Here is a 15,440-nt window from a genome sequence, read left to right as displayed (position 1 = left end):
AACCTTAATTTCTCCCTAAAATTAGCCCTAAAATGTTGTCAAGGACTGCTGGAAAGCCTGAATATAATATATTGCAACCATTCTTCTTTTAAATTATTAAATAAACTCATTGTTGCATAGTAAAACATCCTTAGTGGATTTGCACATAGTTGTTTGACTAACGTTGTAAACAAATCAATAATGACAGTTTTTGTAACATTAAAAAATATTTATGGTGAATATGGATCGACAAATTTTTGCATGTATAATTTTTACACGCTGATAAGTACACCTACAGAAATGGGCCCTCTGAGAATATAAGTAAATTTGTACAGCAAAATGAAGTTTGTATATTATTAGTTTATATTCGTATTTTTTTAGATTTGTAACTATTAAATTCACAAACATTTTGTAGGAAATATCATGCCATTAATTGTAGATGTCTTTTCAAGCGATTGGTGAAACATACATTAATCAGTATGTTTTTTCTGTGTATGGTTTCAACATTAATAATCAATTGTTTTTCACTAAGAAATGCTAATTTTTCATAATTATACTCATTTTGATGATAAACTGGAAATTTACTCTGCTGCTGATATCTGCATGAAATGTATGTAAAAAAATACTGAAAACATTTCAGGATGGGACAAGCATTCTTACGGTTACCATGGTGATGATGGTCACTCATTTTGTTCGTCGGGCACTGGCCAACCATACGGGCCAACATTTACTACGGGCGATGTGATTGGCTGTGGAGTGAACCTTATTGACCACACATGTTTCTACACAAAGAACGGAGTGAATTTGGGTATTTATTTAAAAGCTATTGATATGGCTTAGATATGTTTCCAACTGCATCTGGAAAGTAAATCTTTCTAGTGCACTCTCATGTGATAGTACATATTGAGGACTTGTAGTGCATAGAGTTAATGTCTTGTGTGAGTGTGTGTACGTGCGTGCGGCTGTGCGTGCGTGGGTGCGTGCGTGGGTGCGTGCGTGTGTATGCATACATGTGTGCTTGCAAGCACGTGGGTGGGTGGGTGCGTGCGTGCGTATCTATGCCCATTGCGTGTGTGTGTAACAAAGCAGCGTTTGTAAGTTATAAACTATTGATGTTTTTATTACTTTGTAGGTGTGGCCTTTTCAGATCTTCCAGTAAGTATTTTCTGTGCAGTAGCAAATTGAGCAATGCTCACTGTCAGTTAACATGTGTGCGTAGTGCAAGTGTAGTTTCTTTCACTTTGTTAGAAGGTTTTTGTTACTGAGATAAAATCACGTGTTATATCAAGAGTAGAGTATAATGTTATTTAAACGTAACTATATGACACCTAGTTGTTAATTCCTTGGAGAATGGAAACATCTCACGATGTGTGTTTTTTAAAGCCAAACCTGTATCCGACCGTTGGGCTGCAAACCCCTGGAGAAGTTGTCGACACAAATTTTGGACAAAATCCGTTTGTGTATGACATAGAGGACGAGATTAAGGTAGCGTTCTTAGGATGACGTGGTTGATTTCATGGATTACGTTTTTTCTATGTAAACTTAGAATTGTTAAACTAGACACTTGATTTTTAAATTGTGGAAAAGGAACTAACTTATATAGATAAAAAGAAATTAATTTTTAAGGAGTCAAAATCAGAACAAAAACAGATGTATATATTCTGTTTTAGACAATTTATTACAATGGAAGTGGGTGACTGTCACTGCGGGAATCTAATAGTGATGTTGCAATTGCCTCTGTGTATAAAGATTCATATTTATTCTAAGCGTGAAGTTACATTATTTATGTTATTACGGATTGAGCTTAATCACTTCCAGGTATTAGTGAACATTTTCTGGGAAAGTATTTAATTATGTGTACAATTCTGTCCAATCATGCACTGTTTACTCATTGTGTTTTTTATCATAATGTAGGAAATCCAGTCCAGGATCAGGGGAAGCATAGAGAATTTTCCTGTCTGTGATAAAAAAGGCGAATGGCAGACAGCTTTGCACAGGTGAGTGGGTTACCATACTGTCAGCATCCTGCTGCAGATCTATATTCCCTTAGTTGTCAGAATAACCAACAGCTGGGCACAAATCTTAACCGCTCGACGTATGGTCACGATATTCAGGATGTGGGGGGGTAATCCGAAAAGGAGTTGTGATGAGGTGTAAAGTCAAGAGGTGTAAAAGAAGGAGAAACATTCCCTCCTTCACTTAAGGTATAGGAAGGAAATGCAGAAATGTGGCACAAATCTAAACGGCTCGACCTAGGCTCGTGATAGTCGGTGTATAGTATCATGGTAGGAAAAGCCATCACTGTGCCGAAATTGGAGGTCACAGGTCAAAGGTCAATGGGGCACAGGGCAGATTTTAGACATTTTCTGAGGACATGGTCTGACGGAGCGATTGAAAAACTTTTTTGTTTCAAAGCCATAAAAATGGTAGGTCACCACTATTGAAAGGACCATGAAATGTACGTTCTGCTGACATGCAAAGAGTAAAGAGTAAATGTCGGATAACCTTTGACCCTCAAGAGGAGGGTTAAACATGGATTCCTGAACTGCCTCAATGATGTCACAGTGTTCTCATATTCATGGAACATCCATAATCTGGAAAGCCAATATTCCTTGATAGCCCAACGGCTACAGCACAGGATTACGGCTCAAAGGTCCTTGGATCGAATTCCATCAGATTTTTTATTATTTACCTGTTTTCTGCATTTTTCTATCTTTATCCATTTAACTATTCCTTTCCAATTAAGGCAAATATTTACATGATTTATTCACAACAATTTCATAACAATAAATAATTTTTACAACAATTACATATTTTTTTTTTAAATATGGTTCTAGGGTTAGGGTTAGGGTCACAATGCACCATAAAACAGGAGTTTCAGGCACGCGATTTGTATCAATCAATGGGATTTGGGAGGTATGCAGAATGCAGAAGGTTGCTGAAATGATGTGTACGCAACTGCGTATCTGCATATCTGCGCCTAACAAATGTGTCACTACGCACGACTGAAATTTTACGTTCATAATCGTAGCAACACACCTCAGATGAGCCCAGTCGCTCTGCGGCTCTTGTTTTATAATTCTGCACCCTGACTTCCACTATTCCATGACATGTGCCATGATAATGTGCAGTTTCCATGGTACATCAGAATTGTGGTGTGCGTTACTGCTTGCTGAGTTGATGATTTGGTGTTAATTTCTCAGCTTACAATGTCATCGATCCAATTTTGATTAAAATCCCAACAAAGTCCGACGAGTATTCTGCCAGCTGAGAGTTTTGTATACAATGAACCCTTTATAGGATTTTCAATATATTGAGGTGATTAAAAGATGTCGGGTTTTGTCTATAGAATAATGTCTACATACCTGGTGCATCATGGCTATTGTGCGACTGCAGAGGCCTTTGCCAGGAGCACGGGCCAAGCCTTTGAGGAGGAGCTAACCTCCATAAAGAACAGACAACGTACGTCACAGCACCCTGTTGATGTTCAGCACTAACACACTACGTGGTGAAATAATGCGCGGTTTCCCATACATGTTTTATTGCAGATCAAATGCTTGGGGTTGTATTAGTATAAACTACTCTATCTATAGTCTACCATCTAGAGTAGTGAAGGTGATTTCGGGCACCTACCTATTGGTTACACATCAGTTTCGAATTGGAAGGTAGGCCTATGTACAAATGTACCATGCAGTCCTTTATTGATATTGATGCAAATAATCAAACTCATTCAACCATAAGAGCGAGCGATTATCGTCTCACGATGTCAGGCGATTTGTATAATTGCTTGCCTTGCTTACATTGACTATACTGCTTGCAGGGATACAGAAACTGGTCCTAGCTGGGAGGATGGGTGAAGCCATTGACATGACACAGCAGCTATACCCCGGACTCTTAGAGCGCAATCTGAACCTGCTCTTCATGCTTAAGTGCAGGCAGTTCATAGAGATGGTCAACGGCACGGACTCGGAGGTGCGCGGCTCTGCGATCCGCAGCCCCAAGTCGCGCAACAGCAGCGGCGGCTCGTCCTCACGCTCGAGTCCGGGCATGAGCCCCAACTACCACAGCGTGCAGAAGTCCGGCAGCAGCAGCCCTAGTCACATCATTAATACGAAGCCGCCCCCGCAGGCCGCGCCCCAGCAGCAGCAGAACTCTGATGTGAGACCGCTGCTGTCGGAGGAGGCGATGAACGACGTGAACGTGGCGGCAGGCAGCGCGGTGAACGGCGGCGCAGTGCTGCCTCCCGCGGTTGGCATGGAGACGGAGTCGGGGCGCCTGCTCACTGACGAGCTCGATCGCGGCAGCATGAGCAACGGCACGTCGTCGACGACGAACGGAGCCGTGTCGAACGGAACCTGTCACCAAGACGTGGACGGCGACTGCGACATGGGTGCGTGTGAGGCTCAGGTCATTCACCGGGGAGGGCGGGGCATCTCCCAAGGTGTCTGTCACGGAATCGAGCTTGTGAGAGAGGTGTTGTCAGGTATAGCGGTGTGGGTGCTGCAGTGGAGTGTCTCGGATTGGTATGCATCGCAGAATACGCCAATTTTGCATATAGAGAGGCTCCCTGCATTGTGGAACCTCACTACGCTGCTTATTGTGGTTTGAAATTCGTATGTGCTATGTCGTGGTAATTACAATTATTATCTTCACAGTGATTGCTTCACCCACTTTTAAGTTTGTGCATAGCGTTTGCACATTTGCCAGTGTTGCAATGTCCACCTGGCATATCTAAACTTAACACTTTTCCAGGGTGAATATTTGCTGCATATGTTATTATAACAATTAGCTTGTATGTTGGTAACCAAAGGCTATAATCTAGGGACCGTTTTCAGAAACATGTTATATAGTTCAAGTTGTCAATTGTCATAACTGTTGAAATGACGTGTGGTGAAAAAGTTATTTGTTACTCCTCTTATTTTTGTCGCACAACTACTTCACTGTTTTTCTCTGCCTTTCAGAGATCGACCATGATCAACCGGAGCCTCGAAGGCAGCTGTGCGGTGGCAGCGCTATTGCTGTTGATAGGATGCTACAGTTTGGCAAGGAACTGCAGCAGCTGAGCGTGCAACTACGGCAAGAGTTCGGCAAGAACGATGTCAACAAAAAGATTCTGCGGGTAAGCACTATCAGAGGAACTTTCGCGTGTGCATGCTGCTTTTTCATTTTATAGTGGTCATCGATGTTATTGTTGTTGTTGCTGTTGCTGTTGCTGCTGCTGCTGCTGCTGCTCCTGCTACTCCTGTACTTGTTGTTGTTGTTACCTCCGCCCAACGGAGTTGGAGGAGGTTATGTGATCGCTCTTGTGTGTTAGTGTGTTAGTCCGTTCGTGTGTTAGTGTGTTTGCGCGATCGATATTAGCGCGTCGAGTCAGCAGCAGGCCAGTCAGTCAGCAGCAGCCAGCAGCGAGCGGCGAGCCAGTTCGTAACACATACATGTTACATGCTGGCGTAGGTATGCACTCTTCGTGAGTGCCCTCTGTCTAGTTCTTCTTGTCATCATTGTTGTTCTTGTCATCGTTGTTGTTGGTGGTGATGGTAGTTGTGGTGGTGGTGGTGTCAGTGGTGGTGTGGTGGCGATGGGGGCAGTGATGATGGTATTTTCATGCAACAGCTCATGTATTGGTCAGTTTTTGTTAGCTCACCTTGACATCGTCAAGCTGAGCTATTGCCATGGGTCGTCGTCCGTCCATCCGTCCGTCCGTCCGTCAACATTTCGCTACGGTCAACGATAACTCAGGAACCGTTTCACCCACATGTTTGAAATTGGGTATAGTTGTTACTGCTATGCTCACATATTAAACGTCCTATTTTGGAGCACGCCAGTCGACGTACTTTCGAGCCACGGCAATTTTTTGGCAAAAATGGGAATTGCCATTAGTCAGTTCAGGTTCAACGGATTTTGCTCATTTTTGGTATGTGAAAGAATAAGGGCTAGGGGTTTTGATATTTTAAAAAAATATGCAAATTAGGTAGGTTTATGCAATTTATGCAAAAAACGCAGATAACAAACAGTCTGTGGTGTCACAAGGTGTGTGGTTCGTTTTACAAGATTTAATTGGCAATATCTTTAATGCAAAATTGGTATTTCCTCTCCACCCTGCCGATAAAACGTCTATATTAGAGTAAAGTTTTACAAAACATGTCGGAACGCAGCATAACCTATTTATTTCGAACGCCATCGCTACAAAGCGGGTATAGCGCCATCTACCGTCACAAATTGTGATTCATTTTGGTTTATAAATTATTATTGCGATATACAGATAGCAACCGTGTGCTACCGCCTAGAAAAACTCATACGAAGTAAACCCTTCCATGCAACCAATTAACCTTTGACAAAAGTTGTGTTATGGGCAGGGAAACACCATTGTCACGTGGTACATAGCAGCTACGTGGAATAAGCGTATCCTCTCAATCTTACACGCTACACATCGGGTGCTCTGCTTTTAGACAGTGCCTAAATCTGAATATTATAAAAACGTTAAATGGCGATCATTTAGGTGTAACGCCATCACTCGCCCTCATCTCAGACTCACATTTCAAACATTTATTTTCACATAAAAAATTACACATAATTATCAAGAGTATATAATGGGAGTTCTCCCATTATATACTCTTCGTTTCTATAATGTACGTCGATGGTTGCTCAATTAAGACTTCTTCTCACTCACTCATTTGTGTCATTTTTTGTGGTGAGCTACAGTGTCATTGACACTTTCATTGTCATTGATGTTTGTATCCGTATCATCGTTGTTGATTTTTTGTTGTTGATTGTTGGTCTAGGTGGAAATGTTTTTAAAATTCAGAGCATGTCTTTTTGATATGCAAACATATTTTCAATTGCCATAAATTATAATATAGTAACAATGTATCAGTCATTCATATTGTGAATTACATGATCATGTCTTTGTAGAAACTACTGTATTAATATGACATCTGGCCATGTTTGTGTTTTGTTGCCTGCATTAAATATTTGTGTAATTGATTTCAGAATGCTTATAGTCTACTAGCCTATGCCGATCCGTGGTCAAGCCCAGTGGGTTACCAGCTTGCAGCTGTGGAGAGAGAACCTGTCTGTGCTGCTCTTAACAGTGCTATACTAGGTAACTGATGTTCTACCATGTTACTTTGAAATAGCGAAAAATATTATTTATTGCTTTACTTGCATTAGAAAGTCTTGCGTAGTCAGTTGTTGCTTTGCTCCTCACACGATCGAAAGCTGGATAAGAATAGTGCAGGCATGCACAACAAAAAATGTAAATTTTTGATGTTACATATCTTAGGCAACCATTTGTGTAAAAACACTGCAGCATTGTGGAGTACGTGGTCATGGTTCCATTCGATGACACTGACGATTGACGTTGTCTTTCTTGCAGAGTCGCACAATCTTCCTCGGCAGCCACCACTGGAGCTGGTGATCGGTCAGGCCAAAGAGTGTATGAATCTCATGTCCCGAGCCGGAATGGGGTCATGTGCTTTTGTCTCCGTCGATTCCTACCTGCATTGATGTAAAAGCTAATTAGACTGCACCGTGTAGGACAGGCAAGATGTTTTAGGCACTTGAGGGATTATCCTTGGTTTCAACACCCAACTTTAAGCCAGTACATTATCGAGTTGTGCATGTGTGCTATATGCTCGACTAAGGAGAAGACCAAAAAAATTGAGACAGTAACTGAATGAAGACGGCTGTAGAACGACGCGTGGTGTCTGTAATGTGTGGTGGATGTTTGCGGTGTGCAGCCGATATAACATCTGAAAACTTTGTCAATGGAACCCAAGCATTTTCCGACAACATTGTATTTTTGTGAGATGTGCGTATTGGGTGAGCTGTCCGTGTGTCGTGTGTGATGGATTTGTGAGCTATACTCTAGCTGGTCATGTGTCTCGTTCTTGATGGTATATATTCTTAGTTTATGTCAATGGATGTTGCGACTAAGGGGTCTTGCCAAAAAACGTCCTTGGCCATTGTACAAAATGTATTTTAGTAATTCGTTAATCCATTGAATCGACTGCTGGTGTCCAGGACTGCTTTCGTGAGTTTCCTGAGAACTTTCCAGGGGAAAGTAAGAAGATTCATCATGTGGCAATTTATATTTTGCAGAGATAGGAGAGGCGTGTAATGTGTGTGTGGTGTCAGGACAGGCTCATCTATAGGCTTTAATCATGTATTGGAACAGCACTGCATGCAAATTCTTTCATTGTAATGTGCGTTTGCATTACTTTCACAGCATACAATATTTATTGTCGCCTGTCATTGAAGGCTAGTTTCATATAGTAAAGCTGTACTGCCTTACTGATGACCCCGGATAAATACAATTTTCTTGCATCCTATCTAGCATTCTAAGCTCACCCAGCTTGCAACCCTCATGATCATCTCTTGTAACTCTTCTACAGTTCTTCCGACTGTCAAAACTATGTTGACTAAATATACTTCCTCAACGTATCTTTTTTCATTGAGAACTCTTCAGCTAGTACAAGAGATAATGTTAGTGCGTATACAGTGGACATAAAAATGTTTTTTGCTGACGTACTGGTCTGGTACTGAAACATTAGATCGTATTACTGGAAATACAAAATCTTTAAAGAGTGGATTAAGTACAGGCACGCATGAGTCTAGATATCTAATGGGTATGCCTGCTAGAGACAGAGAGAGATGCTTCCTTCCTAACGAGTTACACACGTGTGCTCTCTATTTGAGGTCATTACATGCCTTCTTTCAAGGTGAGTAATGGTATATAAAATAGGTGAAGACTTGCTTGTAATACTAGTCTGTATTTTTATTGTTGCCAATTTAGCAATTGCGTGTGTTCGTGCCTATGGGCGTGCATGCGTGTATGAGGATTCGTTACTGTGCCCGTTTGTTTGAGAGAGGATGTAGAAATAGCCTTGTCACCATCTCAACGATGCCAGGACATAGAATGTATGACGCCTATGTACATATATATATTGCAGATTTAACCTGCAGACCTTTCCTGAGCATAAAATTAGTTGAAGGTTGCTGCAGAAAGGATATTTTTCTACCTATTAAAGTAAAACAAAAGATGCACAGTAATTGTGCACCGAGCCCACCGGCCACGTGCAAAAATCATTAAAGGAAATGGAACCACATCCAGTCGGTCTAGCACCAGTGGAGCTATAGTCTATGAAAGTAAAGTTGTGTTTCTTGTGTTCGTACTTTTATGTTCTAGTTTGTTGCAGCTAACATGGTGACCTTGCTATGTAAACTATTTTTTCCGGAACATTGGAGAACAGTTTGGGACAAGTAAATGTTACATTGCATGCATGTTTTCCCATGTATGGCCAGGGTTTGAAGGTCAGACCGGGGGTTGCTGCCAATTTAGCGTATGTTCTATATGGCTGTTTTCACGGGCACACCAATTTCTCATCGACGGATTTTCATTGAAACACATGTTCCGTGATCTTGATGTATGGCACTAGTAACCAATGCGCTATTGTGACCTTGAAATCTACTAAATTCGTTATGGAATCGCTACATTTCCATGAGCGTTTTTCAGATAGAGTAGGAAAAGAGTAGTAGCAGTAGCAGTAGCAGTTTCCAGCATTAATGTAGAAAGACTGCATCGGTACATAGATCGAAACCATTACAAGAAAGTAGGCTATTTTTTACGTGTCACCACTGTCCTAGCTCACAGCGATACATTTTGCTATGGTTTTTTAGTATAATACTAACTTGTGCGTGCATCAGACAATTTTGTAGTTTATAACGCTGAACACTGCACTCGTGTGATTTCCACTATTAATCATTGTGAGCGTGAGCAGTGTGACAGATTGACGAATATTGCCTGACATCTATAGACGTCTGACCTATTGCATGTAACATTCTTGCCGTGTCGCTCATTCACGTGCCGACGATGAAAAATCAAAGCATCTACTCGGACCCATGTGAATGTTCCTTCAAAGTGGCGGTGACTAAAAGCTTCTCTATATCTAATGACTAATGGTAGGTGCCAATTACGACAGCGTGCTTGTTTGTATCGATGGTTGTTCGATATGTGTTCATCTTGTGTCGATGAAAGTATGCATGTTCGATATAGCACATAGTTCTGGTGATCTCGAGAAAGATTCACTGCTATAGGTGAGATACGAGCCACGCGGGCTCTGGTGAGGAAGCCATGATACTAGCTAGCTAGGTGGGTTGATGTCCTGATTGTACTTGGGAGTACATGTATTCGGAGGTGAAAACATCGTCGTTGAAATGCCCCACTTGTTCCATTACTTGCCAGCAACATGCTGATGGTATACTTTATCGATGACGCCACACTGATGTATGTTGATTCGTAGGTCCCAACCTACCGGAGAAGTATGGTGGACAATTACATGTTTTCCTTCTGCTAGATATACTCAGTGGTTAGATTATGTATTAGATTGGATAGCTGTGTGCGTGTGTGCTGGCACCAGCAGGTGCTTGTATGGTTCGAGTGGAGCAGCGTCTTGCTGAAGGCATTCTTGTGACCTGAAGGAAGCCTTGTCAAGCGAGAGGAGCGGTGCCGGGCTGTCAAAGAAGCTGCGTCTTTCTCCCAATACAGTGGCGTCTGATTGTGCACGAAAAAAGGTAAAAATGATCTTGAAGGAGTCTTTGTTGGATTGTGACGAGATTGGTGTCGGACTGTCAATGAAGCCACTCAAAGGAGTAGTGTGGCCTGTGAATGAATGGAACTGTGTTGTACTGTGAAAGGCTATGTAAATAGCAGTGTCTGTGTGGCGGGTTTGTGGGGAGACAGGTGGAGGTGCGTGCGTGCGTGCGTGCGTGCGTGCGTGCGTGCGCGCGTGTGTGCAGTAAGGCATCCATCCTGCACCGCGTAGTCTTCATGCGGACACGCACAGCATGCGTTCATGGGCACGTGCGCCGGCATATCATTGCGTCGTAGCAGTGTGGGCCGCTGGGTGCGACAAAGGTGAGGTGGAGATCGATGATTGGCATCACGAGTGAAAGTTAAAGCAGTAGTGACTCGATTCATCATGTTTATATATTATAATAATATCGTAGCGTTGTCTCTGGAGACAGAGCGAGAGAGAGCAAGAGGGAGGGGCGGTTGTTCACCAGTTAGTGTAAGGTTAGCTATAATATTACCGGTATGCAGTGTTTGAGAGTTATATTCTAATATAATAAGGGGCTAGAGATTTGCAGCACCGTCCGTCTCTGGGTGCCACAGTAGCCAACAATTGGTAAACGGAAACAGCCGAGGGTATAGTACTCTGGCTCCTGTGCACATTTGATGTACGTGTTTTCAGTGTGTTAGCCTTGATTATGGGTAGTGTGGCAGGATAATTAGGAGTTCACTTGCCTCACACAAAGATGACGATCCGCGCACGAGATAGCAATGCACGAGAATGTAATATCTTAACACGCGACCATGTGCGTAACTACGGGGTCATTTCACGTGGCCGATTTGTGTCCCTACCAGGTTGACAGCGCCATCAAACGGCAAGTAATAGAATTAGAGGTGACGTGTTATCGACGTTTTGTGTCACATCTGTACTGTTGTACTGTGATGACGCTTGATAATGTACCCTTCATAGCGTCTTCTTGATTCGCAGTTTCACGTTTCGTTTTACGTTCGAATGTTATTGAATGCAACCAGTGCATGTGAAAGGTTGAGCACGCATCATCACTGATAACTGTTGCCGTTGCCTAATTCAATCTAATAACGTGTGTAACCGACTTCATATTGTTTCGGTCGAATTAGCTGACACCGTGATTCTAGGGAACGATTACCTAAGAAATATTTCCGGGGTTCGTTATGCGAGCAGCGTATAATAAGTTGTATAGTATGGTATATAGACACGGATATCTCAACATATTTTGCACGGTAAGTATCTTGGTCGCGTTGAGAGTCAAGTCGCATTATGTTTTACGTCTGTGTACCTGATATCGAAAATATAAATGCGTCCAAAGACCATAGGTTCCATAACGCGTTGTGACGGCGACGCATACCGATACGTGTGCGGAAGTTGTATATTCTATTTGAGAAGGGCTAAGGAGTACCATTGATATCTTATTAAACGCGTGCATTATGGGATATCGATGGAATCGTGAGTGAATAAAAACACGTTTGTTTCTCTTCACTCCTGATGAGATAGTACGATCTAATAGCAGCCGAATCGACTGTGAAACTAGTTGGGTCTTCTCGATCCTTTCTATCATTTTTGTGTGACGTCACGGCTTTGCACATGACATCACAGCCTGTGCGCAGCCGAATGTCTGTGAGAATGTGTAGCGGTTTGCTCTTCGATATAGCACATTTTCTATTTATGATGAATAATATTAAGTTCTGCATGGTATTTTCACTTGAGATATTTATTGTTATAATATGAACAACTACTCCGTGTAGGTTGTATGTTTTGTCAACGAGAGTTCAGTAAGTGAACTCGTACTGAAATGATAACAGTGGTCAATAAATGTTTAAAAGAATATCATTCGGTGTTTTCTCTTTACGTTCTTCTTTGCCCTTACAGGTTGTTGTTGTTTTATCAACATGTCAGGAAAAACAAACAAACTAAACAGTAAGACAGTAGACTTTGAGATAAATATGCTCCCTACCGTTATAGACGCACCATGAAACATCGTTTTCATTAGCACACGCTTACCGTGTAAACTTCAACTATGAACCGCATTACAAAATTGTTGCCTGTTTGTGATGGCGACATAGATTTTTGAATTCCTCAAAACTCATGTTGCCTTAGCAACCAGGCAATACTTTTTTGTCATATGCAATATCTGGTTGGACAAAGAGAATTCCACATTAACTGGAATTATTGTGTTTGTGACTAACTCGTATGCGTAACTCGCATGCGTAACTCAATAAACAATAGCTCAGTCATTTAATCCGCCTTGTCCTTAATTAATCGTTTTCCCATACATGATCCGTTGAGACAGATTCAAATGAGTCAGGTTTTACGATAATTCCTGCTGTTTGACAAACTAGTGCCGCCAAATAATAACAAACGGTAATGAGACTAGTGACACGCATCGCGTTAATCACAACCCTGAGGCTCTGCGTGAAATCACATGGTACAGTAACAGACAAAGAGCTGTTGGCTACGTTAAACCGGTAACACCTATAGACCATTCTTAATTATTATTCATGACCTGGGGTCACGCACGAAAACGAGGCTTATACCCCATTCACACCAGGGCCCCGATCTCACTACGCTCGTACTACGCTCTAAGAACGTGGTGGAAACATGTAGAACGCAGTATGAACGTATATGGACGTACTGCGATCGCGATCGAGCGCGGTGCAGTCACCATGAGCGTGGAAAGCGTGGCCAAACAATCGTGGTGCGAGCGTGGCGGAAAGACAGCGCAGTTCGGGCGTATTAGAGACGTGGAAGGCGTAGTACCCACGTAACTCGAGCGTAGTACGAACTTAATGATCGTATCGCAAGCGTATCGCAAGCGTGTCGGGTGCGTGAAAATTGTCGCCCCGTTCTCAGCACGATGTCAATACGTTTTCATCACGCTGTTACTACGTCCATGGAGATGTCTCTGCGACCTGACCACGCTCTCGCTATGACCACTCTACTACGATTGTACTACGCCCAACACGCTCAGACCACGCCGTTGTGGCGTTCGCATTACGTGTTAGTTGCGCTCAGATCACGTCCTGCGAACTTGGGGTATAAATTGGGGTGCTATACCCTGGCCAACCCACCAGTGTCCACTATGGATGAGGCAACACTACTCCATGCCATGTTTCTCGTAGAAGTACAACTCGAATTACTTGATTGCCAAACCCTCATCAGGCTGAGGAGGACGAGGAAGAGAAATAGAAGTCTTTTGGCGGCATAGTTATTATAGCATTATACTACTATTATAGCATACTGTATACTAGCATACTATTATAGCATACTATATAGCATACTATTATACTATTATGGGTATAAAATCAGTAGAAAATAATCTTGATGTGAACAGCACGGCAGAACGAATGATGATGTCTAGAACGCGGCGCGGTATTTATATGGTCGTTGCCAGCGCAGTGACTGGCGCACAGTTGAGGCCGGTGAGCGTTGCTTAGGCGCAGTGCAAGCGTCGTTCGAACGCAATGCGATCTGATTGGTCGCAATAAAGACGCAGTGAGCGCAGTGCAAGCGTGATGCGGGCGTGGTGTTGAGCGTGGTGAAAGCTTGTTGAAATCGGGGTAAAGACGCACTTAGATCGTAGTATCGACGTAATTAGATCGTAGTATCAGCGCTGGGCCCGGCTGGGGGCCCACGCTCTCAGCCACGCTCACCACGCTCGGGCAAATTTTTGGAAGTGAAATTCGGGGAAATCTCTGGTGTGAATGGGCCTTCAGCTAGGCAATTTTGTAAACAATGGCTGCTCAGGCAGGCACGCACAGAGGCCGCGCGTGTACGTGCGTGTATCTGCGTGTACGTGCGTGTACCCGCGTGTACGTGCGTGTACCCGCGTGTACGTGCGTGTACCTGCGTGTACGTGCGTGTACCCGCGTGCACGTGTGTGTACCCGCGTGTACGTGCGTGTACGTGCGTGTATCTGCGTGTACGCGCGTGTATCCGCGTGTACGTGCGTGTACGTGCGTGTACCCGCGTGAACGTGCGTGTACCCGCGTTCACGTGCGTGTACCCGCGTGCACGTGCGTGTACCCGCGTGTACGTGCGTGTACCCGCGTGCACGTGCGTGTACCCGCGTGTACGTGCGTGTACCCGCGTGTACGTGCGTGTACGTGTGTGTACCCGCGTGCACGTGCGTGTACCCGCGTGTACCCGCGTGTACGTGCGTGTATCTGCGTGTACGTGCCTGTACCCACGTGTACGTGAGTGTACCTGCGTGTACGTGCGTGTACCCGCGTGTACGTGCGTGTATCTGCGTGTACGTGCGTGTACCCGCGTGTACGTGCGTGTACCCGCGTGCACGTGCGTGTACCTGCGTGTACGCGCGTGTACCCGCGTGCACGTGCGTGTACCCGCGTGTACCCGCGTGTACGTGCGTGTACCCGCGTGTACGTGCGTGTATCTGCGTGTACGTGCGTGTACCCGCGTGTACCCGCGTGTACGTGCGTGTACGTGCGTGTACCCGCGTGCACGTGCGTGTACGTGCGTGTACGTGCGTGGACCCACGTGCACGTGCGTGTACCTGCGTGTACGTGCGTGTACCTGCGTGTACGTGCGTGTACGTGCGTGTACGGGCGTGTACGTGCGTGTACCCGCGTGTATCTGCGTGTACGTGCGTGTACCCGCGTGTACGGGCGTGTACGTGCGTGCACGTGCGTGTACCCGCGTGTACGTGCGTGTACCCGCGTGTACGTGCGTGTACGTGCGTGTATCTGCGTGTACGTGCGTGTACCTGCGTGTACGTGCGTGTACCCGCGTGTACGTGCGTGTATCTCCGTGTACCCGCGTGTACGTGCGTGTATCTGCGTGTACGTGCGTGTACCTGCGTGTACGTGCGTGTACCCGCGTGTACGTGCGTGTATC

At 44.1% G+C, this 15,440-nt stretch overlaps 1 protein-coding gene across 1 annotated transcript in view; it reads left to right on the top strand.

Annotated features, from left to right (window-relative positions):
• LOC106813641 (ran-binding protein 9-like) overlaps positions 1 to 12,416 on the top strand; it is a 30,299-nt gene extending 17,883 nt beyond the window's left edge. Inside the window, exons 4-12 of the mRNA XM_014817833.1 lie at positions 620 to 787; positions 1,112 to 1,134; positions 1,363 to 1,464; positions 1,894 to 1,976; positions 3,329 to 3,441; positions 3,800 to 4,369; positions 4,941 to 5,098; positions 6,970 to 7,081; positions 7,355 to 12,416. Of these exons, the coding sequence (XP_014673319.1) occupies positions 620 to 787; positions 1,112 to 1,134; positions 1,363 to 1,464; positions 1,894 to 1,976; positions 3,329 to 3,441; positions 3,800 to 4,369; positions 4,941 to 5,098; positions 6,970 to 7,081; positions 7,355 to 7,485 (1,460 nt within the window). The 3' untranslated portion in view covers positions 7,486 to 12,416. The remainder of the gene's footprint in view (positions 1 to 619; positions 788 to 1,111; positions 1,135 to 1,362; positions 1,465 to 1,893; positions 1,977 to 3,328; positions 3,442 to 3,799; positions 4,370 to 4,940; positions 5,099 to 6,969; positions 7,082 to 7,354) is intronic.
• The last annotated feature ends 3,024 nt before the right edge of the window (positions 12,417 to 15,440 follow it).

The sequence above is a fragment of the Priapulus caudatus genome, unplaced genomic scaffold, assembly GCF_000485595.1.
Source record: "Priapulus caudatus unplaced genomic scaffold, Priapulus_caudatus-5.0.1 Scaffold803, whole genome shotgun sequence".
Taxonomy (NCBI): Eukaryota; Metazoa; Priapulida; class Priapulimorpha; order Priapulimorphida; family Priapulidae; genus Priapulus; species Priapulus caudatus.
Note: the sequence above shows the minus strand (reverse complement) of the source record. Positions and strands in the feature narration are given on the sequence as shown.